General features: G+C 44.8%; 1 protein-coding gene across 2 annotated transcripts in view; it reads left to right on the forward strand.

Moving 5' to 3' along the window:
- The window catches only part of LARGE1 (LARGE xylosyl- and glucuronyltransferase 1), a 614,612-nt gene that overhangs the window by 146,932 nt on the left and 443,597 nt on the right, over positions 1-24,083 (forward strand). For both annotated transcript variants that reach the window (XM_040234777.1, XM_040234778.1), the window contains exon 2: positions 10,784-10,971. In XM_040234777.1, the coding sequence (XP_040090711.1) occupies positions 10,866-10,971 (106 nt within the window). In that variant the 5' untranslated portion in view covers positions 10,784-10,865. The remainder of the gene's footprint in view (positions 1-10,783; positions 10,972-24,083) is intronic.

A 24,083-nucleotide genomic window follows, 5' to 3' on the forward strand; every position in this document is an offset into this window, starting at 1 on the left:
CAAGGAGAAGGTGGCTACCTACAAACCAGGATGCACCAGACCCCACCCTCACCAGACACTGAACCTACTAGTACCTTGATCTTGAGCTTTTTAGTCTCCAGAACTGTGAGAAATAAACGCTTGCTGTGTAAGTTTCCCAGTGTATGATATTTTTGCTGTAGCAGCCCAGATGAACTGAGATGCCCTTCTGCACACTTTGTGGATGTCACAGCAAGGAGGTGGTAGTCCCTGTACTATCTTTAGAATTTGATCAAGCAGCTAAAATTCAACTAATTCATTTTAATGTTATTACTACTATTAATACATAGCATCTTATGTTGTTGTGTAAATGTATTTGGAATTTATTTGCTCTCCTTTGATCCTTGCATCAACCCTTAATACTTGATATTGCCATGGGTCTTCACACAAAGAGATGGATGGTCTCAAGGTATTGAATGACTTTCTGAGATCCTGCAGCCAATGTGAAGAGCCCAGGTCCTGACTCCCATTCCTCTGTAAATGCCATGAGGTCTGTATGAAATCATGCTGTGCCTGGGGGTTGTATTTTAACATAATTAGAAGCAAAACGGTCAAAACTCTCAGGCTGTAGATAGCATGTCCTAACTGCAGAGTTTTGGAAAGATGGGTGTTAAATACTGAGGTCATGACCCTAGGAAGGCCTCCACCCTTGATCTGGGCCATCACAGTGGTTCCAAGGGCAAAAGAACCTATTTTCCCACAGCAGGAGAATTGACTCCACAGTGGGATCAAGACAAAGTAAGGTAGCGGGGATGGACCCTTTGAGACCTTAAATCACAGTGAACTCCACGTTGTCAGCATTTGTTTCAAAGCATATTGCATGTGGCTGTTACTCTTGCAGTTCACATGACCAATTTTACACAATGCCGCCCAGGCCAAATGTCATTTTCTAAATGAAAAAAGACATTAAGAGTGCCAGTTTGATAGGCCAAAGGGTCACCTACAGGAGACTGAGGCTTTGGAGCCTGATGCGCAGAAAGGAGATGGAGGAGGGAAGTGACTGCTGATAACCTTAAGGAAGGGGGCGTTCTAGGCCCAGTGCTTGTTGTGTGCTCTTCCTCTGGGGGCAGAGAAAGGAGAGGAAGTTGCCAAAGTGAAGTTTGCAAGCAGCCTCAGACATCACAAAGGATTTCTGAAGGGCACACCATTACCGCAAGGACCTAATTGAGATACTGTGAGAATCTTGTTTCTCATATTACAGATGGCGTATGGTCAGACCACTCACTGGCAGGCTTTTGTTTAAAAGGGATTTGGGGACAATACTAGAGTGACAGCAAGGTGCGTGCTTGCCAAGGCTCTCCTGGCACCTTTGACCATTCATTCAAGGAATACCTCCTGGAATTTACTGTTCAGAAAAGACGACATTTGCGGAGAAAAGGAATGTATAAATTAATTATCTCAAAGGATAGGATAGTTAAGGAGTCTGGGATGGACATGTACATACTACTATTTTTAAAAATGGATAACCAGTAGGAACCTATTGTATAGCACCTGGAACTCTGGATATAGCCTGGATGGGAGGGAAGTTTGGGAGAGAATGTATACATGGTAGGTATGGATGAGCCCCTTTGCTGTTCACCTGAAACTATCATAACATTGTTAATTGGCTATCAGTCAGTTCAGTCGCTCAGTCTTGTCCAACTCTTCGCTACCCCATGGACTTCAGTATGCCAGGCTTCCCTGTCCATCACCAACTCCTGGAGCTTGCTTAAACTCATGTCCATCGAGTCACTGATGCCATCCAACTATCTCGTCCTCTGTCATCCCATTCTCCTCCTGCCTTCAGTCTTTCCCACCGTCACAGTCTTTTCCAGTGAGTCAGTTCTTTGCATCAGGTGGCCAAAGTATTGGAGCTTCAGCTTCAACATCAGTCCTTCCAATTAATATTCAGAACTGATTTCCTTTAGGATTGACTGGCTTGATCTCCTTGCAGTCCAAGGGACTCTCAAGAGTCCTCTCCAACACCACAGTTCAAAAGCATCAGTTCTTTGGTGCTCAGCTTTCTTTATGGTCCAGCTCTCACATCCATGACCACATGATTACTGGAAAAACTGTAGACAGACGGTTTTTGGATGGTTTTTGTCTTTGACTAGACAGACCTTTGTTGGCAAAGTAATGTCTCTGCTTTTTAATATGCTGTCTAGGTTGGTCATAGCTTTTCTTCCAAGGAGAAGCATGACTAGGTCTTGCCAAATGACTGGCAAGGACAGAGAGAACCATGGGGGTCACCAAGGAACAGTGATCTTCCTTCGAGGGAGGGGCAGTAAGATTCTGTAGTGACAGCTAGAAACCAGGAGGGTGGAGACTGTGCACTAAAAATTAGTCACAACCTGAAATTAGAGAGTTATTTTATTTGGTGGGAACGTTAAGGACTTTAAGACCGGGAGACAGTATCTCAGTAGCTCTGAGAAAACTGCTCCAAGGAGGCAGGAGAAGGAGTCAAGCTACATACTAGTTTCCAACAAAGGGGGCAGACAGTCTGAACATCAAAATTTTTGTTAAGTAGTGAGGAAAACCGGATTCAGGCCATGGAATTTAGTGTTCTTCTAGGTATGGGAAAATGCAAGCCTCTGGGCTCACTGAATTTATTCCTTTCATATGCACCTCAGGTGTCTGGGGCCAAATCCTGTTTCCTGTCACTGTAAGGGGTGACAGGTGTGGTGGATGGCTGCTTCTTGCCCCTCACCCCCACCCACCCCCACCTCCTCAGCAACCTCCATGGGGAAAGGGGTGGCAGCATCTGCTAGATTTCAGGCATTGTGTTCTCTTTTGGGAGCCCTCATTCACATTGCTGCTGCTGCTGCTGCTGCTACTACTATGCTTCAGTCATGTCCGACTCCCCATAGACAGCAGCCCACCAGGCTCCCCTGTCCCTGGGATTCTCCAGGCAAGAACACTGGAATGGGTTGCCATGTCCTTCTCCACATTAGGAGACCAGGAATTGCTGATAGCTGTGACCTTTTTTATTCTGCTCACCTATATGGCAGGAAATACTTCATTTCAGACCAAATTCCTAGCCCTTAGGTATGTGGACTCAGAATGCCACCTGCTGTATCAGTAAACTTAGAATGTTGGGGCCATCAAACCCTCAGCTACTGCAGCCGCCCTGAGCTGTGCACCCTGATGGGACTCGGACAGCCAGGAACAGGATCCTGGCCTCAGATAGCTAAGATGCTTATCAAAGGAATGATTTCAGTGAGCCCAGACCCTTGTATCTTCCCATACATAGAAAAGCACTATATTCATTAACTTGAGATGTCTGGTTTCTTTAATTAACAGCAATCTTTTGATGTTGCAGCTACCTGGGTTTTTTGTTGTTGTTGCAAAACTTCTATACATTCCTGGCTCCTCCCTTACTTCTTCAAGACCCTCAAGATGGCTCCCTCAGAGCCATCTGAGAGGCTGCCTCCAGGGCCTGAAATATTCAGAAAGTCCACCGAATAAAACATAATTCTTAACTTTTAGGTTTTGCATTTGTTTTTTCCCCCTATTTGATGTGTATTTGCCTTGAAAGAGTAGGGGAAAGGCTTTTCTCCTGGGAAAGCAGTGGTCTAGGGGACAGCTGTTGCCTTCACTCAAGAGCTGGAGGTAGAATGAAGCAAGGGGAAGTTGAGGATAAAGCAGAATTTGTTGCTCACATAATAGAAGTTCCACAGGATTCCATGTTGGATTGGGGAGGAAGCAGTGGGTTGGAGTTTGTGTGACAAGAGTCATTTGTACGATAATGAACATCCAGGGAGGCTGCTGGCTGTGCCCGAAATATTCATGCCTTGACCCACTCAATACATATTTATTGATCATCTTTTTATATGCCAGATACAGTGTTGGCAACGAACAAAACAGGAGTGGCCAAAATGGGCCAGGTACTTGCCCCTTTGAGGTATCTGCTCTGACTGGAGAGGGACAGATTGGTCATCACTGGTGTGTCCTGTAGCAAAGAACTGATTTTCTGTTTTTCCAGAAAATAGTAGAATTTGAGTTCCAGGGTTTCCAATAACTAATTCAGCACCCTTAGCCTCTCTTAGTCTTCCCCTTCAGTGAGATGGCTGAAGTGATGCCTCTGTGGGTGAGGTCGGCACTCTTCAGTCATTATTCAAATGTGTAAGAAGAGTTTTGATGGAAGGTCAGGATGGGTCCAGGTGGCATTAGTTGTAAAGAATCTACCTGCCAATGCTGGCAACTCAAGAGATGCAGGTTAGATCCCTGGGTCAGGTAGATGCCCTGGAGAAGGAAATGGCAACTCACTCCAACTTTCTTGCCTGGAAAATACCATGGGCAGTGGAGCCTGGTGGGCTACAGTCCATAAGATCGCAAGGAGTTGGACACAATTGAAGCGACTTCGCACACGCACACAGAGGATGGGTAATCAGAGCTACCATTAGTCCTTAAGATGCTTCTGTTTAATTAGACACTTCTCCTTCTAGAAACCTGCTACCATCTGCCAGAGAACTGTTGTAGTAAATATGCAGTCAAAGAAGTCCAGGAAGTGAACGGTGCTCTCTTCTGCACTGGCTGGGCCCTGTAGGGTAAGGTGAGGGATAAGAGAGAGATATGTACATGCTCAGTTGCATCAGACTCTTTGCAACTCCATGGACTGTAACCTGCTAGGGTCCTCTGTACATGAGATTTTCCTAGGGAAGAATACCAGAGTGGGTTGCCATTTTTCCTTCTCTAGGTTAGGCAAGGTGGTGATGCTGAAAACCCAGCCTCTGTGCACTGGTGCTGAATCGAATTTCAGAGACAGAGTTTGGTGTGCCATGGAAAAGAATAGCTTTATTGCTTTGCCAGCCAAAGGGTGACACACAGCGGGCTCATGCATATCAAAACAGTGTGTCCCAACCCAGAGGGATTTGGTGAGGAGTTCTACAGCAGTGGTCAAAGGTAGAGTTGCTAATAAGGAGCAGAGTGTGTATAGGGCCTGCACTCCTTTAATCTGGCCTCACATGGTCTCCTGATGAGTGTCTCTGGTTCATGGATGAAGAATGCTAATACCTACCATTGGCGCAGTGGTAAAGAATCTGCCTGCCCATGCAAGAGACGTGGGTTTGATCTCTGGGTTGGGAAGATCCCCTAGAGAAGGAAAGGCCAATCCACTTCAGTATTCTTGCCTGGAAAATTCTATGGTCAGAGGAGCCTGGTGGGCTGCAGTCCATGGGGTCACAAAGAGTCGGCACTATTGAGCACATGTGTATGATGACCTTTTGTTGGGAGTTTTGGTTCTGTAAAGAACTCAAAGATATAGTTATGTGTATCCCTTGAGGTGGAACCAGGACCCTGCCCCAAGGCTGCAGTCTTGTTTCTTGACTGCGTCTTTCTTATCTCCCTTCCTTGATTAGCAGTTGTTCAGATTTGCTCTTTGAAACTCAGGGAAGCTCACGGAGGCTGGAATCTACTCCCTACAAACAAGAAATGGGAGAAACAGAAAGGCTTCTGTGCCCAGGAGCCCCAGAGTCCTGCTTGGTTTCAGTGGGAGGCCAGCTTTGAGTATTAACTGGTTATTTACCAAGTACTTGAGTATAGGTGTCTTAAACAGTAAGGTGTGCTTGAATCACCTGGGATCTTGTTAAAATGCAGATTCTGACTTAGTAGGGCTGGGATAGGGCCTGAGATTCTGCATTTCTATGATTACTGCTGGTTCAGGGACCACACTTTGAGTTGAGATAGCTAAGTATAAACTTCCGTCTTAGTTACTGGTAGAAGACTGGGATTCTTTGCCCTTAGGGGTTTTGATCTGATGCAGAGAGATTAATGCACAGAAAGTGGCTAGAAAACAATTATGTGATCAGGAAATGTGCTTTTGACACCTATTGGGATTTAGAAAAAAAAGGGAAGGAATGCCATCAAGCCAGGACTTGCTGGAGGGTTCCAGAGAACAGCAATGATTTGAAATTCCTCCTGAGGTTCAGCAGAGGAGGAAGGACATTGCAGGTTCTGGGGCTGTGTATGAGAGGATGGCTTGGGTATAGACATGAGATGAGGATGTCATACCAGCAATAGTATGAATAATGGTAATAGCCAAGCTAACATCAGTCAGCTGTCTATCTGCTGTGTGTCTGTGGGGGTGGGTGTATGTGTTCTCAGTCATATCCAACTCTGCAAATCCATGGATTGTAGCCCTCTGTCTGTGGGATTTCCCAGGGAAGAATACTGGAGTGGGTTGCCATTTCCTACTCCAGGGGGTCTTCCCAACCAAGAGATCGAACCTGCATCTCCTGCATTGGCGGATAGATTCTATACCACTGAGCCACCTGGCTTCCTCTCTGCTGTAAGACCTGTATTACAAGCTCAGTGAAAGACAATTCTTTGCCTACTTACTATAGGGGTGACAGTGCTTGACTCTCAGGATTTGGTCAATCTTTTAGTGAGGCAAATTAGTGGCCCTTATCTGCTATATGTCTGTAGGATCAGTTTTTGGATCCTAAGTGATTCCTTTGGATTTTGTCCATTGACTTCCTTAGTGTTTTTTTTTTTTTTTTTTGAAGGTTACTTAGATTTTTATTCCCTCTTCATGGGCAGTGTTTCTGGAAAATCTGCACATCTTGAACACCCATGAAGAATCATTTCTAATATCCATGATGATAATTAAAGGACAGCCTCTGTTACTGATGAGAGATGGCTAAACATAGCAGTGTTTGGCATGCAAGCTTCTGACTGGTCTTTTGAGTGGTGACCAGCCAACCATGGAGGGTATATTCCCAACTGGCATCCTACAGATGTTAACTGACTGCCCCTAGCATGCAAAGAAAGAGTAACACATATATACTACACTGTCCGCACAGAGGTATTTTGAATCACAAGCAATACAGCAAGAAATCATGGTGATTTAAGTTTTTAAATATTTTTAAATGATAAAAGCAATGTGTGCTCCTTCTGTACTATTTAGGGAAAATATGTGTTCATATTTGTTGAAATTACCCATATGCTATTCCCAGAGATAACTTTTAATACATACCTTTTTCATATCTATAGCTACAATAGTATTTATACATTTATAAACAGTTTATCACGTTGGATGAAAGATACTTGCAATCACATTTAATGTTCAACTTTGAATCCTACTTTTATGGCTTAACAGATCATGATCATTTTTCTGGCACATACAGTGTATTTTGTAGATTTGAATTTAATTGGTTAAGATAGATGGGAGAAGACAAATGGAGTAGATACTTAGGAGGAGTGTTGGCCAAAGAATTGGATGTTGGATTTGAGAGAGGAGCATTTAGAGATGACTCTTAGACACCTGGGTTAATAAGTGAGGCCTTCTCCCTTCCCCCAGGCAAGAACAGTTTAGAGACTGGTTTCTAGTTAATAAATGAACATTTGCACATGCTTGGGATATAATTTGCAGCCCACCTCCATTTTTTTTCCTTCCTTTCTTCTTCTTGTGTCGATTCCAGTATTAACTTCCTGGAGGAACCTCTGATATAAATTGAGATTTTTCCTTAAAATGTGATTTTAGTGCACAGAGGTGTCATTTAAAAGTCAAATTCATGAAGGAATATTTTTTACCTGCTGGGTTTAATTTCAGATGCCAGTGTTATCATAAAATGCAAACCACCCTAGACTTGGTTTTAAAACTTCGTACAAATTGTGCCAGTTGAAATTAACTTCTGCAGATGGAGAGAGGAAAGGATGAAAATAAGTGTTATAAAGAGTCTTAAAAAATGTTATTTAAATATTAATGCCACTTGAGTTCCACTCCATATATGTTCCATCTTTTCCTTAAAGTATAAACTTTTCTATAGCTTTCCAATTATATTTTTGTCTATTTAACTTTTTTTTGTGTGTGGAATGGGAGCAAACAATGGTGATATGTTTGACCCTGAGAAAGAAAATAATCATAAGATTCAAGATGAAAGATTTAAGTTTGATCAGAAGGAAAATGCCCCCTGGCAGAATTGACAGAATGAATTATTTAAGGAGAGCAAAGCTTGAGGTGGCTCTGCCCCAGATGTGTGTAACCTTTGGCAAGTTAATTCATCTTTCTGGATTTTAGTATTCTCATCCATAAAATGGGGATGAAAAATAGTATTAATACCTACCTCAGATTATTTTGAGAGTTAAACAGGTAAAAAACATAGGAAAGTGTGTGACAGATAATAAGTGCTATTTACTGTTGGTTTTCTTTATTGTTAAGTGAACTGTAAAAAAAGAAAAGAAAAAAGTTATTTGAATATAATGGTACCACCTGAAGGGGACTTCCCTGGTGGCTCAGTGGTAAAGAATCCACCTGCCAATGCAGGAGACTCGGGTTCAATCCCTGGGTCAGGAAGATCCCCTGGAGAAGGAAATGGCAACCTACTCCATTATTCTTGCCAGGGAAATCCCATGGACAGAAAAGCCTGGCAGGCTGCAATCCAGGGGGTCACAAGAGTTAGACATGACTGAGCAACTGAACAAGGACACCCACCTGAAGGAGAATTGAGTAGGCAGGTCTTTCAGGTTTAAAACACCCCTGTGGAATGTCAGGCAAGACCTACTGGTTGAGATCTATTTTTGTAAACCAAGCTCTATGGTGGCTGGGGAGAGTGGATATGTGGAGGGATAATAATATAAGTAAGGCTGCTCTTTGGCATTTTGGAAGGGGGTTAGGGTCACCTCTGCCAGGTGCTTGATCATTTTGCTAGCCACTTATTCTAGAGCACTCTCATTTAAGACTCATAAGCACCCTCCCCAACAGAAGACATCACTTGTCTTATAGAGGAAAAAAATGAAGCTTCCCCAGAGAAGAGGGGGCTTCCCCCGTGGCTCTAATGGTGAAGAACCTGCCTGCTAATTCAGGAGACGTTAGAGACACAGGTTTGATCCCTGGGTTGGGAAGAACCCCTGGAGGAGGGCATGGCAACCCACTCCAGTATTCTTGCCTGGAGAATCAATCCCATGGACAGAGGAGCCTGGTGGCTACAGTCCATAGGGTCAGAAAGAGTTGAACATGACTGAAGTGACTTAGCACACAGAGAAGCGGGACTTGCTAAGATCACGGCTCTTCAGGTGTGGCGCCCGGATTTGCATCCAGATCTTTCTGACTGCACAGCCTCCACCAACACTCCCTCTGCCTGAGAGATCCTCAGCATATCTTCCACCCTCCTTCTTAGTGATTAGCAGAGTCTGTATGTAGGGTTTGTTTCCTGTGCTTCAGAATGTAAAACTTCCCTAAGAGGGACTTCTCAAGTCAACATTCTCCTTGTTTAAACAGATTTTGTTTTTTCAGGTTTTACTTCCTCATCCACACTCTCTAGCCCTGTGGTCTTTGATCTGTTTCTAGAAAGAGCCATTCAGGAAATCCCATCAGAGTGGTTGCAGAAGAAAGCTTGGCCTTAACAGCTGAGATTGACTCCATCAGGCGTTCATTGCCAACAACTTGCCTAACACAGACTCCTGAAGCTTGAGAGGGTCACCTTTGGTTAGGATCCCGTTCTGTTTATTTGTTCAACAGACAATCAGCAAGCCCTGCAGGTGACAGGCAGTAGGCTAAGTCTTAGTGAATGTGAGGTGAGTCAGAGGGGGCACCTGCCTTCTGAAAGCACCAAGGGTGGCGGGGAAGGAGACACTTCAACCAGACCTTTGTCCCATAGGGTTTAAGGGATGCATCCAAGGGAACATTCAAACCAGCTCTTCCATGGGCATCCCTTCCTTAGGAATCTGCAGGCTTCTGTACCTGTCCACCCTGTGTCCATGTGGACTTTTCACTTCCAGCCAGTGTGTGATGTCCGTGTTAGGACCTGGGAGGAGATGAGACTCTGTGACCTGCTGGTGTTTACATTTTTTTTAATAAGTCATGTCCCTTCCTGGTCAAGTACTTGGGTGAAAGATCCTGGGCCCTCTAGTCCATCTGAATTGACCTTCTGCCTCTTCTTTGGTCCTCTCTCTACTGGCCTTCTGCGTGGTCTACAGTTGTCCCTCTGCAGGCTGGTTCTGGGTTGTCTGTCTTCTCCTCTCTGATCTGTTCCAGTGTGAATTGTTTCATGCTTTTCTGGACACCTTCCCTTTGAAAGAGGTAAAACTATAAAGACAGCCTCTGTGGAATGTTTCTAGGTTTTCCACAGTGATTGAGGTGCAGCCTCCCCACCATGATCTTTGGGCCTCTCCAGTTCCCTTTCTCTTGAGTGTGTTGTTCCTCAGCCTGATGGGCCTTCTGCATCTCTCTCTGCTGGAACATGGGGACTGTTCTGCCTTCTTGACCGAACACAGATGGATCAGCTTCACTGGTTCGTGAAAATCCCAGTCGTCACATTCTTGGGATTCCTCATGTTGGTCTTTCTTGTTAGACTGTGCTCTTTAAAGCCAGCCCTTGTTCTGGTCAATTTTGAAAATGCAGCCCTTGTTTAGTGCTTGGTACTTACAAGATGTTTACTAAGTACTGTTTTTAATAAGTGTTAGTCCAGGCTTCAAAACTCACCTATGTACTTGTCTGTGTGCATATGCATGAGAGAGAGAGAGACTGAGACAAAGTAGGGGTTGTCTGTTATAGTTTGTTTCATCCTGCATTTGTTTATTTTGTAAAGAACTCTTTTTGAGGTTTGACAGAAAACAACAAAATTCTGTAAAGCAACTATCCTTCAGTTAAAAAATTAATTAAAAACAACAAGAACAAAAAAAGAACTCTTGCAGTTTGGGTAGACTGCAAGACTGTAGCATCTTCTCTTGGGATGAAGCTGTAGATGAGCTGAACCACTCTCAGGATCTGCAGGATATTTCTCTTCTGCAGTTTGCATCCATTGACAGTTCTAAGAACTCAGCCTTTCCTCTTTGCTCTTCCTTCCAGAAAGTATTATGAGGGAGGCTGAGGACGCCACACTTGGGGCAGAGACACGGCGCTGGGATTAGGGCCTGCCACTTCTGAGAGGATGCTGGGGGTCTGCAGAGGGAGACGGAAATTCCTGGCTGCTTCGTTGACTCTGCTCTGCATCCCAGCCATCACTTGGCTTTACCTGTTTGCCGGGAGCTTTGAAGGTAAGAAGGAAGCTTTCCCACAGGGAGAGGGGTGGAGGGAAGAAGGAACACTGGCTGCCCTGGAGTCCTCGGAACAAGCTTCAACTCTTCTAATCCCAACTTCTTATTCTGTAGAACAATGGAATTTTGATGCCCCATCACAGGGAAAGATTTGTCTGGGTTTGGGTCTTCCCAGGTGGTGATAGTGGTAAAGAACCCACCTGCCAATGCAGGAGAAATAAGAGACGTGGTTTCGTTTTCCTGAGTTAGGAAGATCCCCTGGAGGAGGGCATGGCAACCCACTCTAGTATCCATGCCTGGAAAATCCCATGGACAGAGGAGCCTGGTGGGCTACAGTCCATAGGGTTGCAAAGAGTCAGACACAACTAAAGCTGCTTAGCATGCACACACACAGGAAACTGCAGGGAGTCAGTGATGGGAGGACAAAAAGGTAAATACAGAGATAAAAATAAGGTGCCTCTGGATACAGCAGTATAGTGGAGGTTACACAAATGTCAGATACCAGCTTTGTAGGCTGATCCCTGTGCTGATAGTGGGGAAAAGGTGGAGTCCTGCAGGGATTACTTCATGCAGTTTATGGAGTCAAATGCTTCATGCATTCTTTCATCTATCCATTCACTTATCTGTTCAGCCAACATTTTGCGACTGTTCAACATCTGTGCTAAACTAGGTGCTGGGAATCTGGTGATAACAGATTTGAACCTTCAGAGTGTCATGGAGGAGACAGGTTAACACATGATTGCTATACATTGCTGTACCTGGTAACTCCTTAAGATGAGGCAAGCTCACAGGGCTGGGAGATAGGGTGGTCAGAGCTATCAGGTGGGCTGACTGTAGAAGATGAGTGGTGATGCTGATGGGCTGAGTACCGGGGTTCAGCAAAGGAGACGCCCTTCCTGAGCAAACAACAAACACTCCTCCCTGCCACTTTCCTGAAATCCACAGAAGAGATGCACGAACCATCCTTCTAGCCAGGAGTTTCTGATGTAGTGCCACGCTCTGTGTATCAGAGATGCTTTCCTAAGCTTCAGGGAGAGAAGGAATGGCAGTATTGAAGAGCCTACTTTCTTTTTATTTACACCCAAACTTGACTTAAAAAACATATATGTATACATCTCCAGTGAAAATCTGTCTCCAGAAGGTCACTACTGTGTTTTTAAACATTTCCTTTATGCATAATTGTATTGACAGCTCAAGGCTACCTTTTAATTGGGAGTTCCACTTCTCTTTCTGAGATTTTCCCTGAATTTGTTTGGCTGAATATCAGTGAGCTGGAACTCTTCCCTTCAGATCAGGAAAGGGCCCAGTACCATACCCCTGTCCCTTTCCTGTCCCCAGACCTCCCTGGAGTAGCAGATAGAGCTTTTACCTAAGCATCTAGATAGAGTGGATTTTGCCATGGCTGTGGGTGACAGATTATGCCATGGCCGTGGATGGTTAAGTTTTGTAGAGAGATCAGAGGGAGGATGGTGAGTTGGTATTGGCAGTAAAAAAAAGTAGAAGGAAGCATTCTCCAGGGATGATGGCAGAAACCCTGTGAAAGAAAGCCAAGAGCCTTAATGCCAGTACAGGTTTAATGCATTGAAATGTTGACTTTGACAATATGACTAGACTGATAATAAGAGTATAGCAGCAACAATGATAATGACAACAACATACACTGTAATATTCTGAGCATTTCTACATGCCTGGCATTGTTGTGAGGATTTAACGCATGGTCAGGAAGCAGCAGTTAGAACTGGACATGGAACAACAGACTGGTTCCAAATAGGAAAAGGAGTACATCAAGGCTGTATATTGTCACCCTGCTTATTTAACTTATATGCAGAGTACATCATGAGAAACACTGGACTAGAAGAAACACAAGATGGAATCAAGATTGCTGGGAGAAATATCAATAACCTCAGATATGCAGATGACCCCACCCTTATGGCCGAAAGTGAAGAGGAACTAAAAAGCCTCTTGATGAAAGTGAAAGTGGAGAGTGAAAAAGTTGGCCTAAAGCTCAACATTCAGAAAACGAAGATCATGGCATCTGGTCCCATCACTTCATGGCAAATAGATGGGGAAACAGTGGAAACAGTGTCAGACTTTATTTTGGGGGGCTCCAAAATCACTGCAGATGGTGACTGCAGCCATGAAATCAAAAGACGCTTACTCCTTGGAAGAAAAGTTATGACCAACCTAGATAGTGTATTCAAAAGCAGAGACATTACTTTGCCAACTAAGGTCCATCTAGTCAAGGCTACGGTTTTTCCTGTGGTCATGTATGGATGTGAGAGTTGGACTGTGAAGAAGGCTGAGCACTGAAGAATTGATGCTTTTGAACTGTGGTGTTGGAGAAGACTCTTGAGAGTCCCTTGGACTGCAAGGAGATCCAACCAGTCCATTCTGAAGAAGATCAGCCCTGGGATTTCTTTGGAGGGAATGATGCTAAAGCTGAAACTCCAGTACTTTGGCCACCTCATGTGAAGAGTTGACTCATTGGAAAAGACTCTGATGCTGGGAGGGATTGGGGTCAGGAGGAGAAGGGGACGACTGAGGATGAGATGGCTGGGTGACATCACTGACTCGATGGACGTGAGTCTGAGTGAACTCTGGGAGTTGGTGATGGACAGGGAGGCCTGGCGTGCTGCGATTCATGGGGTCGCAAAGAGTCGGACATGACTGAGTGACTGAACTGAACTCCTCCTTCACAATAATCCTGTATGGTGGGTTCCAATGAGGAGGTCTAGGAAGATCAGCTGTGGTGATATGCCCAGGGACCCAAAGCCAGTCAAGATGGGGCCTGGGCTTATCGGACTTGAGAGCAGGAGGTTTTAACTGCAATTCCATGTTGTGTACTGGGCTTCAGTGAGGGGAGTTTGGGTGGGAAAACGGGAACCTGCAAGGTATCATGTGACCTTTCTGGGCGTGTATGAGGGAAGCTGTACAATTTTTATTTCTGCTCATTGGTAGAAACCAAACTCCAAATGACTTCGGCAAAGAGGGAATTTGGTGACTACTGAAACTAATAAGTTCAAAATTATTAAACTAATAAGTTCAAAATTAGGAAAAATTCGGCTTCAGGTAGGGTTGGATCCAGGGGCTCCAATGATATCTTTGTGGCTCTGTCTCCCTACTTTGTTTTGCTCTACTTTTCTCTGCTATAGTTCTTTTCAGGATAGCTTTTCCTCTCCAGTGAAAACTTTGGCCAACAATTTGTTCTCACCAATCCCTTGTAGAAAGAGGGGGATTCCTCCCCATAATTCTCTAGCATCACCTCTGGTTAGATTACCTTTGGTCCCTCTTGGTCTGGAGAGTAATCACTGTGGTTGGGAGGTAGATTAGGGCAACTCTGAGCTCTGTGGCTATTTCTAGACCAGAGTTCCCTGAAGCATGTGAAGTGAGACTGGGGAGGGGTGATCCCTAAAGGTACATGGTGCAGTTCCCCAAAGAGGGGAAACTAGAAGTTGATCTGGATCGTGGAGAACTCAGATCTGGCTGTGCTTAGTGATGGGTTGATATCAACTTAAAGGTCTCTTTCCAGCATCATGCTCTCTAGTCCAGCTCTGGCTGATGGAGTGACCGTACCCATGGACTTTTATTAGACTGGCAGATAGACTGCATTAAGTAGGGGTTGGATGATCCAGATACAAAAAAGATCTTCTTGACCCAGATAATCATGATGGTGTGATCACTCACCTAGACCCAGACATCCTGGATAATCATAATGGTGTGATCACTCACCTAGAGCCAGACATCCTGGAATGTGAAGTCAAGTGGGCCTTAGGAAGCATCACTACAAACAAAGCTAGTGGAAGTGATGGAATTCCACCTGAGCTATTTCAAATCCTGAAAGATGATGCTGTGAAAGTGCTGCACTCAATATGCCAGCACATTTGGAAAACTCAGCAGTGGCCACAGAACTGGAAAAGGTCAGTTTTCATTCCAGTCCCAAAGAAAGGAAATGCCAAAGAATGCTCAAACTACTGCACAATTGTATTCATCTCACACGCTAGTCAAGTAATGCTCAAAATTCTCCAAGCCAGGCTTCAATAATACATGAACCATGAACTTCCAGATGTTCAGGCTGATTTTATAAAAAGCAGAGGAATCATAGATCAAATTGCCAACATCCGCTGGGTCATCAAAAAAGCAAGAAGAGTTCCAGAAAAACATCTACTTCTGCTTTATTGACTATGCCATAGCCTTTGACTGTGTGGATAACAACAAACTGTGGAAAATTCTGAAAGAGATGGGAATGCCAGACATATGACCTGCCTCTTGAGAAACCTGTATGCAGGTCAGGAAGCAACAGTTAGAACTGGACATGGAACAACAGACTGGTTTCAAATAGAAAAAGGAGTACGTCAAAGCTGTATATTGTCACTGTGCTTATTTAACTTATATGCAGAGTACATCATGAGAAACGCTGGACTAGAAGAAACACAAGCTGGAATCAAGATTGCTGGGAGAAATATCAACAACCTCAGATATGCAGATGACACCACCCTTATGGCAGAAAGTGAAGAACTAAAGAGCCTCTTGATGAAAGTGAAAGAGGAGAGTGAAAAAGCTGGGTTAAAATTCAACTTTCAGAAAACTAAGATCATGGCATCTGGTCCCATTACTTCATGGCAAATAGATGGGGAAACAATGGAAACAGTGGCAGACTTCATTTTGGGGGGCTCCAAAATCACTGCAGATGATGATTACAGCCATGAAATTAAAAGACTTTTGCTCCTTGGAAGGAAAGTTATGACCAACCTAGACAGCATATTAAAAAGCAGAGACATTACTTTGCCAAAAAAGGTCAGTCTAGTCAAGGCTATGATTTTTCCAGTGGTCATGTATGATGTGAGAGTTGGACCATAAAGAAAGCTGGGTGCCAAAGAATTGATGCTTTTGAATTGTGGTGTTGGAGAAGACTCCTGAGAATCCCTTGGACTGCAAGGAGATCCAACCAGTCCATCCTGAAGAAATCAGGCCTGAATATTCATTGGAAGGACTGATGTTGAAGCTGAAACTCCAATACTTTGGCCACCTCATGCGAAGAGCTGACTCATTTGAAAAGACCCTGATGCTGGGAAAGATTGAAGGCAGGAGGAGAATGGGACAACAGAGGACGAGATAGTTGGATGGCATCACCAACTCAATAGACATGAGTTTGAGTAGGCTCTGGGAGTTGGTGATGGACAGGGAGGCCTGGCGTGCCCCAGTCCATGGGGTCACATAAAGTCGGACACAACTGAGTGACTGAACTAACTGATCCGGGTACATTAACAGAAGCAAGACCTAGGTTTCATCCCTGAGTCGGGAAGATCCCCTGGAGAAGGGAATGGCAACCCACTCCAGTACTCTTGCCTACAGAATTCAATGGACAGAGGAGCCTGGCAGGCTACAGTCCATGGGGTCGCAAAGAGTCGGACATGACTGAACTACTGACACTTTCACTTTCTAGCTAGGAGGATGATGGTGACACATTTCTTTTACCAGGTATCAGTTTGTCCATAGCTGGGCCACTGCATTTATTTCTGGATGCTACACTTTGGCAGCAATCTAGATAAGTCAGCACAGTTAGGAGAATCTAGGTGAATGACAGTGCCATCTCACACCTTATTTTGTATGAAATAGTGGAAAGAATGGGGCTGTTTACTTTGGAGAAACAGAGGCTCCAGGTGTATATGACCAGTTTCAGTAAACAGTCAGAGGTCCACCATCTGAAAGAGAGATTGGGCTTACTCTGACAGCCCCTGAATCTATGGAGGGATGTGGCAGGGGGCCAGATGTCAAGATCATCATCATAAGGGTCGTTCTGACCAGTGCTTGGATGAGCAGCCCTGGAAGGGAGGGATGACAGGTGTGCAGACGGGAGGGTGGTCATCAGGGCAGTTGCATAGGGGGAACCGCCTGCCTGGTCCTGACCCAGAGATCCTGAGACTCTAGAGAAGCCTGACTGTTTATTCAGAAACAAAAATTTCCTCCTTGGAGTTCCTGCCAGTTGCCGCAGGCATCAGTACACTTCCAAAAGGGCCTGCAGAGACAGTCTTTTCTTTATAGTTAAACATAACAACTTTGCAATCCATTTATTGACACCCTTGAGTTTTCTGTCTCAAGGCAGGTGGAACCATAAATAAGGGACAGAGTTGTTGCCTGAATTCAGACTTTATGTGGGTTTATTTATTTCTCAACCCTGTCTAATTTTGGTGGATGACCTCCCGAGAACAGAGCCTAGAACTCTTCCTGAGATGTGAATGCTTTTAGATAGAATATGATTTTGGAGTCAGATTACACACAGCATCATGATATATTGAGAGAGTAAGGGATGGAGTCAGGGTCTCAGACTATAAAATCAACTCAGAGTAGCTGGTAATTTGGGGCATAATCATACTTCTCTTCTCCTTCTGCTTGAAATGATGTTATCAAAGTGAAGCTCACCTATTGGGACACAACATTCTACATGTTTATGATTCTAAGCATTGGATGTGAATGAGTTGGAAATGACCAGAATCTTCTCCAGTTAGTGGGAAATAGGACAGGAGAAGGAGAAAGTCTTACTGTGATTTGCTCTGGAGTGTGGACTTCCCAGGTGGCGCTAGTGGTAAAGAACCTGCCTTGCCAGTGGAAGAGATCTAAGAGACATGGTTTGATTCCTGTGTTGGGATGACCCCGTGGAGGAGGGCAAGGCAACCCAATCCAGTATTCTTGCCCGGAGAATTCCATGGACAGAGGAGCCCGGCAAACTGCTGTGCATAGGGTGGCAAAGAGTCAGAGTCGACCAAAGCACACGCACACGTGTGGATCCAGGATCAGTGCGTAAAAGCTATGGGGAAGCAGGTGTTTTCTTAGTGTAAGAAAGAATACCTCTTCTAACTCCTTTGCCAGGTGTTAGAATTCACCATTTGGGAAAGCGCTGAAATCTTCCTTCCTGGAGCTCTTTGTCAGAAGCCAGTGACCATTGGTTAAGAATGCCCATCAGGGGGAGCTTTTGCTGCTGCTTCAGTCCCCAGGTTCCTAAACGCTGCTGACTCCATGTCTTCCCACACCTATGTTCCTCTGCCATCGCAGTTAGCATCCCCAGCTACCCATGCTGCAGGCTTCAAGCATGGAGCCTTTGTTCTCTTCCTTTGTCATTCCCTTGGTTGCCGTGTCCTGTCACGTCTGATCTTGGCCTCGTGCAGCTGTGTCTTTTGTTTCCCCCGCTGTCACCACGTCTGATGCACTGGCTCTGCTCTCCACGTTCATCCTTTGGGGTCGGGTCTGATGCAGCAGCTGGCTCTCCTGCCCGTCTCCTGCACCCTCAGTCACAGCACCTCTCTGCTCGTCGTCTGCCCTGCAGCCCCATGTCCTCACACCCTCCTCGTGTTCCTGTCCAGCCACGCTAGACTTCCCTCCATGCTCGGTGTCCTCTGGGTTTTGCATATGCTGTTCCTTCCCCTCCTGTCTTTGCTTGGCCAACTTAGAATCTGCTGTCTCAGCGTAAACATGAGAGCGCCTCACCCTTAACTAGGTTGGCTTCCCCTGCTCCACCCCCCACCCCCAACTCCCTGTCCTTTCCCTCCCTCATACTCAGGACACTTGGTTTTTCTTGTGTTTGGAATCACTGTCTTCTCTACTGACTGTATTTCTCTATTGGCTGTATTTTGTCATCTGATGACATTTTTGATGTATTTTGGTCATCTGATGTGAACCGAAGACTCATTGGAAAAGTCCCTGATGCTGGGAAAGATTGAGGGCAGAAGGAGAAAAGGGCGTCAGAGAAGGAGATAGTTGATGGCATCACTGATGCAATGAACATGAACTTGGCCAGACTCCGGGAGATGGTGAGGGACTAGGAGGTCTGGCATGCTGCGGTCCATGAGGTCACAAAGAGTCGGACACGACTGGGCAACTGAACAGCAGCTACTGACTGTAAGCATCAGGAGGCAAGTGGTTTACCCTGTTCATTCTTCCATCTACAGCACCTACTGTGTGCCAGAACTGTTTGCTGAGTGTATGAATGAGTGAAGGAACGTGCACTCTTCAGGCTTTGTGTGTTGCCATCTATCTTTGTTGCCTCCTGATTAACGGCAGACTCCTTGTCATGGCACTGGGGTCTTTCACAGGCTTTCTCTCAGTCTATAATTTCTGTCTTCACTCAGGTGAGGATGCCTCATCGAACATCCTGAGAAAACCCGTCTTCATTTTCACTCTTTGTTCTTTCTGCCCAGGATGCAGTTCTCTTCTCCACAACCCTTCCTCCCAGTCTGCTCCTTTAGTGCCCATATTCAGCGTCACTTTCTCCTAATGTCTGATCCGGTCTTAAAACTTCTGTGACAAAACTCACCAAGGGATATTTTGCTTGCTTGGTGTTTTTCTAGCCACTTGTGTGTGAGATTCTTGAGACAACAGACTGTTTTACTGATCATCACATCCTCAAAGCCTGGGCATCACTCTGCTCGGTTTTTTGTAAATGTTGCCTGGAAACAATTCTGCTATTAAGGGCAGCAGGAGCCCATGTGGCTTCGCAGTTGGTGCTAGTGGTAAAGAACCTGCCTCCAGCGCGAGAAACACAATGAGGCATGGGTTTGATCCCTGGGTCAGGAAGATCCCCTCAAGAAGGAAATGGCAACCCACTCCAGTTTTCTTGCCTGGAGAACTCCTTGGAAAGATGAGCCTGGGAGGCTCATGTCCATAGGTTCATAGAGTTGGACATGACTGAATCAACTTAGCATGTACACACACACGTAGGAGCCTGTGTAGACAAGGGCTTCTCCTGGTGCTCTGAGCATCTCTGATTTCGAGACCTCAGGATATGGCACTGGACGCCTCACCTGCCTTTTGGTAGGGATGTTAATTCTGGGACTTGACTGGTTCTGCTTAAACACATCTCTCTGAATTTAGATCCTGCCTGTTATTTTCTGCCAGAATCGCCTTTTCTCCTGGGCATGGGAGTGGTTCTTTCTTCTCTGTCCATCAGGGAGATGGCATTCAGCTGCTACTGAGTTATCAGCAGGTGGAGAAGGGTGCTTTACAGCCACTCAGAAAATGGTTCACACATGGTGCCCTTGGAGCATTTATTACCAACCCCACACAGGCACTTCCTGTGCTCACGGGAGGCAGGCCAGTGAGGGTTGTGGGTGTTATTTAATAGCAGACGCTTTCAGAGATGTAGCATCTAGAACTTTTAAAAGCAGTACCGTGAACAGGCACAGGATATTCATTCCTGGCTGATTTCAGCCAGCACCCACGTTTGTCATTCCTGAAGCCTCCCCTCACTGTTCATGCACTCTATCAACACAAGCTCCTCCTGAAATGAATGGTCTGTGAGTCGTTACTGTAAATTTCAACAGGAGAAAATGAGGTCCTGGCATTTGACCATTTTGAAGAGTTGCAGTGAGAACCAAGGAATTGTAAGTTAAAGCGCTTTCCTTGTTTTTTCGCTATGGGAGACCATGGGGCACGTCAACAGTGGAGCAGGAGAGGTGGGGGCATGTCCAAACATAACCGCTTGCCCAGCCCCACGCTCCCTTGCCCCGTCCCTCAGCCTGGACCTGATGCAGGAGGCTTGTGAATTTCAGACAAGGTGCAAGTGGGTAATTTGCTGAAGGTTTCATTAGCCCCCTAGGCTGGGCCATGTGGCAGCTTTGATGGCAGCCAAACCATTTTGCCTTCCCGCCGATGGCCCCGATGTATCACTTAATAAGGATATTATGAGGTATAAGAACATAGGATGCTGAATGCGAAATGAAATGGGAAGTGTAATATCAAAGTTTTATTGATTCAAAAGATCAGAAATGAAGGGCTTTTCTAGCCAGGGCTTAATAGCATTAGTGCTGAGCTTAGGCAAAAGTCTGCAAAGGATGAGAACGCGCAAGCGAGAAGCTGCAAGTAGTGCCCTGGGCACAGGGCACAGTAGGGCTGTGTGTGTCAGCGGTTCTTACCTTAGGCCAAAAAGCATCTCTTCAGAGTCTTGGAATGTGAAAGTGCAGCCCAAGTCTATCGAGGTCTACGATTTTATCTGGTTGTGAGATGGTTGCTAAGGTGACCTCTACTTTTCTTACACCCAGCTTTTAACCTTAAAATACTATCAGTAGTCCTGCTGGGGTGGAGAAAATGACCCTGAAGTCTCAGTTGGCTACATCTCCTGGAAGAGCTCATAGCAAGAGCCTTGGGTGAGGCATCAGGAAACCTGGTTTCCACGAGCCCCAGCAGCCCCCCGTATTAGTTTTTTGTGGCTACTGTAGTGTGTTACCACAAATGTAGTGGCTTCAAACACAAATTTGCTGTCTTACAGTTTCAGAGGTCAGAAATCCAAAATGAGTTTCATTGGGCTGAAGCCAAGATGTTGCCAGGGCTGGTTCTTTCTGGAGGCCCCCGGAGAGAAACCGCTTCCTGGCCTCATTCATCTTCTGGAGGCTGCCGTTTTCCTTGGCTTGTGGTGTCTTCCTCCATCTCCAAGGCCAGAGGGGTAGCATCTTCAGATTATTCTTTCTGACTGTGACCTCTGCTTCTGTGGTCACGTCTCTTTCTCCAATTGTGACCCTCCTGCCTCCCTTGTGATTATGATGAGCCCATCGGATAATCCAGGATAATTGTCCCATCTTAGAATCCTTAATCTAATCGCATCCACCAAGTCCTTGTTGCCATGTACAATAACATAGTCACAGGTTGTGGGGATTAGGATGTGCACATAATTGGGGAACCATTATGTGGTCCTCCATACCCCTCCCCTGCAGTCCTCTACTCCTGCATCCCCTCCATCATCATCTTGTTCTTTAGAAACAAAGCAAAGGGGTGTTGTACCATCTGCTTTCTCATAAAGACATCTTATCCTGCTCCAGGAGTTTTGACTTCAAATCATTTGGATACATGAATATCTAGCAGGACTTAGCGCTCATGAAAAAGGGCATTGTATTTAGACGTGTTTGCCAGTTCAGTTTTGACCCTAATACTTTGTCTGTAATAGGTGCTTCATCAGTAACGAGTGATAGGTTAAGGTTTTCTGAAATAAAAGGCCCAGAACTTCTGCTCTTCGAGGGTTCTGGTCTGAAAATGAATTATTTTTTAGTTTCAGATACCAATTTAACAAAAGGAGGGGGATTTCATCAACCTATTGATGGCTGAGTACATCAGTTTTAAGTAAATGAAAGCTACTTGTGTAACTATTTGGGCTGCTCTTCGTATTATCACCTAAACCTATCACCTACCTAAATCATCTACCAAAGAGAAATGTGTCTATATCAGCACAGAAGATGAGTAAGAAGAGGTTTACATGGGTATGTGTAAATGCCTGTCCACAGTAAAAATAAACACATCAATAGTGGCATATTTATATTGTGAAATATAGCAGAGCAATGAAAATCTACTCATGGTGTTGAGCAAAAGAAGTCAGACACAAAAGAATAAATACTGTATGATTTCAGTTATATGGGAAAACAGTCAATTTAGGGGTAGAGATGAGACTGGGGCAGGATAAAAGACTTTGTGTGCTGGCAATAATTGAATTTACTTGTTAACCTCTGATTATACGATTATACAGGTGTGTTCACTTTGACTGTTCATCCAGTTTTTCATTGATTTATTTTCCTCTGTGTGTGTGTTTAATAAAAAACCTATGCAGGCTTTGTTAAATAAGTACCTGAATTTGAAGAGATGGTGTAGATCTTGCATTCTTTTCAGATGAGAGGGATTTTATTAACTTTTGCAATTTACGAATCTATGTCACTGTTTAATTTTGAAATTCAAGTGCTTTTCAAGCACGGGACTTTTCTTTGGGGATAGATGTTTAACATTTCTGTGCAACCACATTTCCATTTTCCTTCATGCTATACCTCATCATTTGGACACACATTCTCCCTGTGAGAGTCTGATCATAGCTCTGATTTCAAGTTCTGAAATTTGCTCATAAAACCCTAATTCTGAAAGTGTTTTTATCCATTTGCAACAAGACCAGTATTCCTACCCCAATTCTGGCAATAACATAGCTCCAATTAATATTAAAATGGTATTATTTCATATCAAGGACACCAAACCACATTGGATAAATGGTCCTATCTGCTTTAGTCAACAAAAATGCATCTTGATAAAGCCCTGGTGCCTGGAAAAGAAGACTTTTATTGTGTTATAGAGGATAGAAAACATGAAAAGGCTATGTACTATTTAAACTATAACCATAATGGAAGCAATAGCAATAGTTTCTGTTTGTGTGTGTGTTGCTCAGTCGTGTCCAACTCTGTGTGACCCCCATGGACTGTAGCCCGCCAAGCTCCTCTATCCATGGAGTTCTCCATGCAGGAACACTGTTTCTGTTTATCGCTTGTTAAAACAAATTGGCTGCCTCTGGCCTGCAGGTGTATTGGGTTTGGCTTGCTGAGAGCTTTTACCATTTAGGAATTTGTTACTAATAGTTAAATTTGGAGATGGCACTTAAAGATCATGACTTCTGGCTTAAGTAATAAACTGGAAAGATCTAGCAAATTGGACCCACATTGCACAGCATCCCCTGACTGGAGCCTAGTGCTGTTCCTTTGCACAGTGCACGGATGCTTCAGTTTGCCATGGTTCCCACCCTCCCTGGTTGTCCCTGTGTCTTTCTATGCACAGAGCCAAACTGAGAAGAAAGAGCCACCCCCCCAACCCCGCCGGTCTTTGCTAATGTCACTTACTGACCCCCAGCTGGTTCAGGTTAACTTTGGGCTTACTGTCTGCCATGTGCTGTGCTAGGTATTTTGCATACATAATCTCAATTATTTCTCCAAACACTTTCACACCTCCCCATTTTATAGATGAGGAAACCAGCTTTGGGATGTTCTTTGGCCAAACTCACCTAGCCAGCGGGTAATGGAGCCAGCATCAGAACCCAGGCCATGCCTGTAAAGGCCCTGCAAACTGCTCTCCCAGCAACTTGTAGGTACAGAAACAACTGGTAGATGACATTTTAAAGTCAACATGCCCAAGTTCTAGGCAAGGACAAGACAAACCCTGTGACGAGGGAACAGGGCCATCTTAGACTAGAAGGCAGACCATGTTCTGTGGCTGGCAAGATTATTATAAGCCAATAATAAGCAGAAAATTCGATCAGACCTTCAGTGCAATTTGCATTTTGTCTCTGCCATAGACTCATACAATTAAGAGCACAAAAGGATGGT

Source organism: Oryx dammah, unplaced genomic scaffold (genome assembly GCF_014754425.2).
Source record: "Oryx dammah isolate SB20612 unplaced genomic scaffold, SCBI_Odam_1.1 HiC_scaffold_29, whole genome shotgun sequence".
NCBI classification, from domain to species: Eukaryota; Metazoa; Chordata; class Mammalia; order Artiodactyla; family Bovidae; genus Oryx; species Oryx dammah.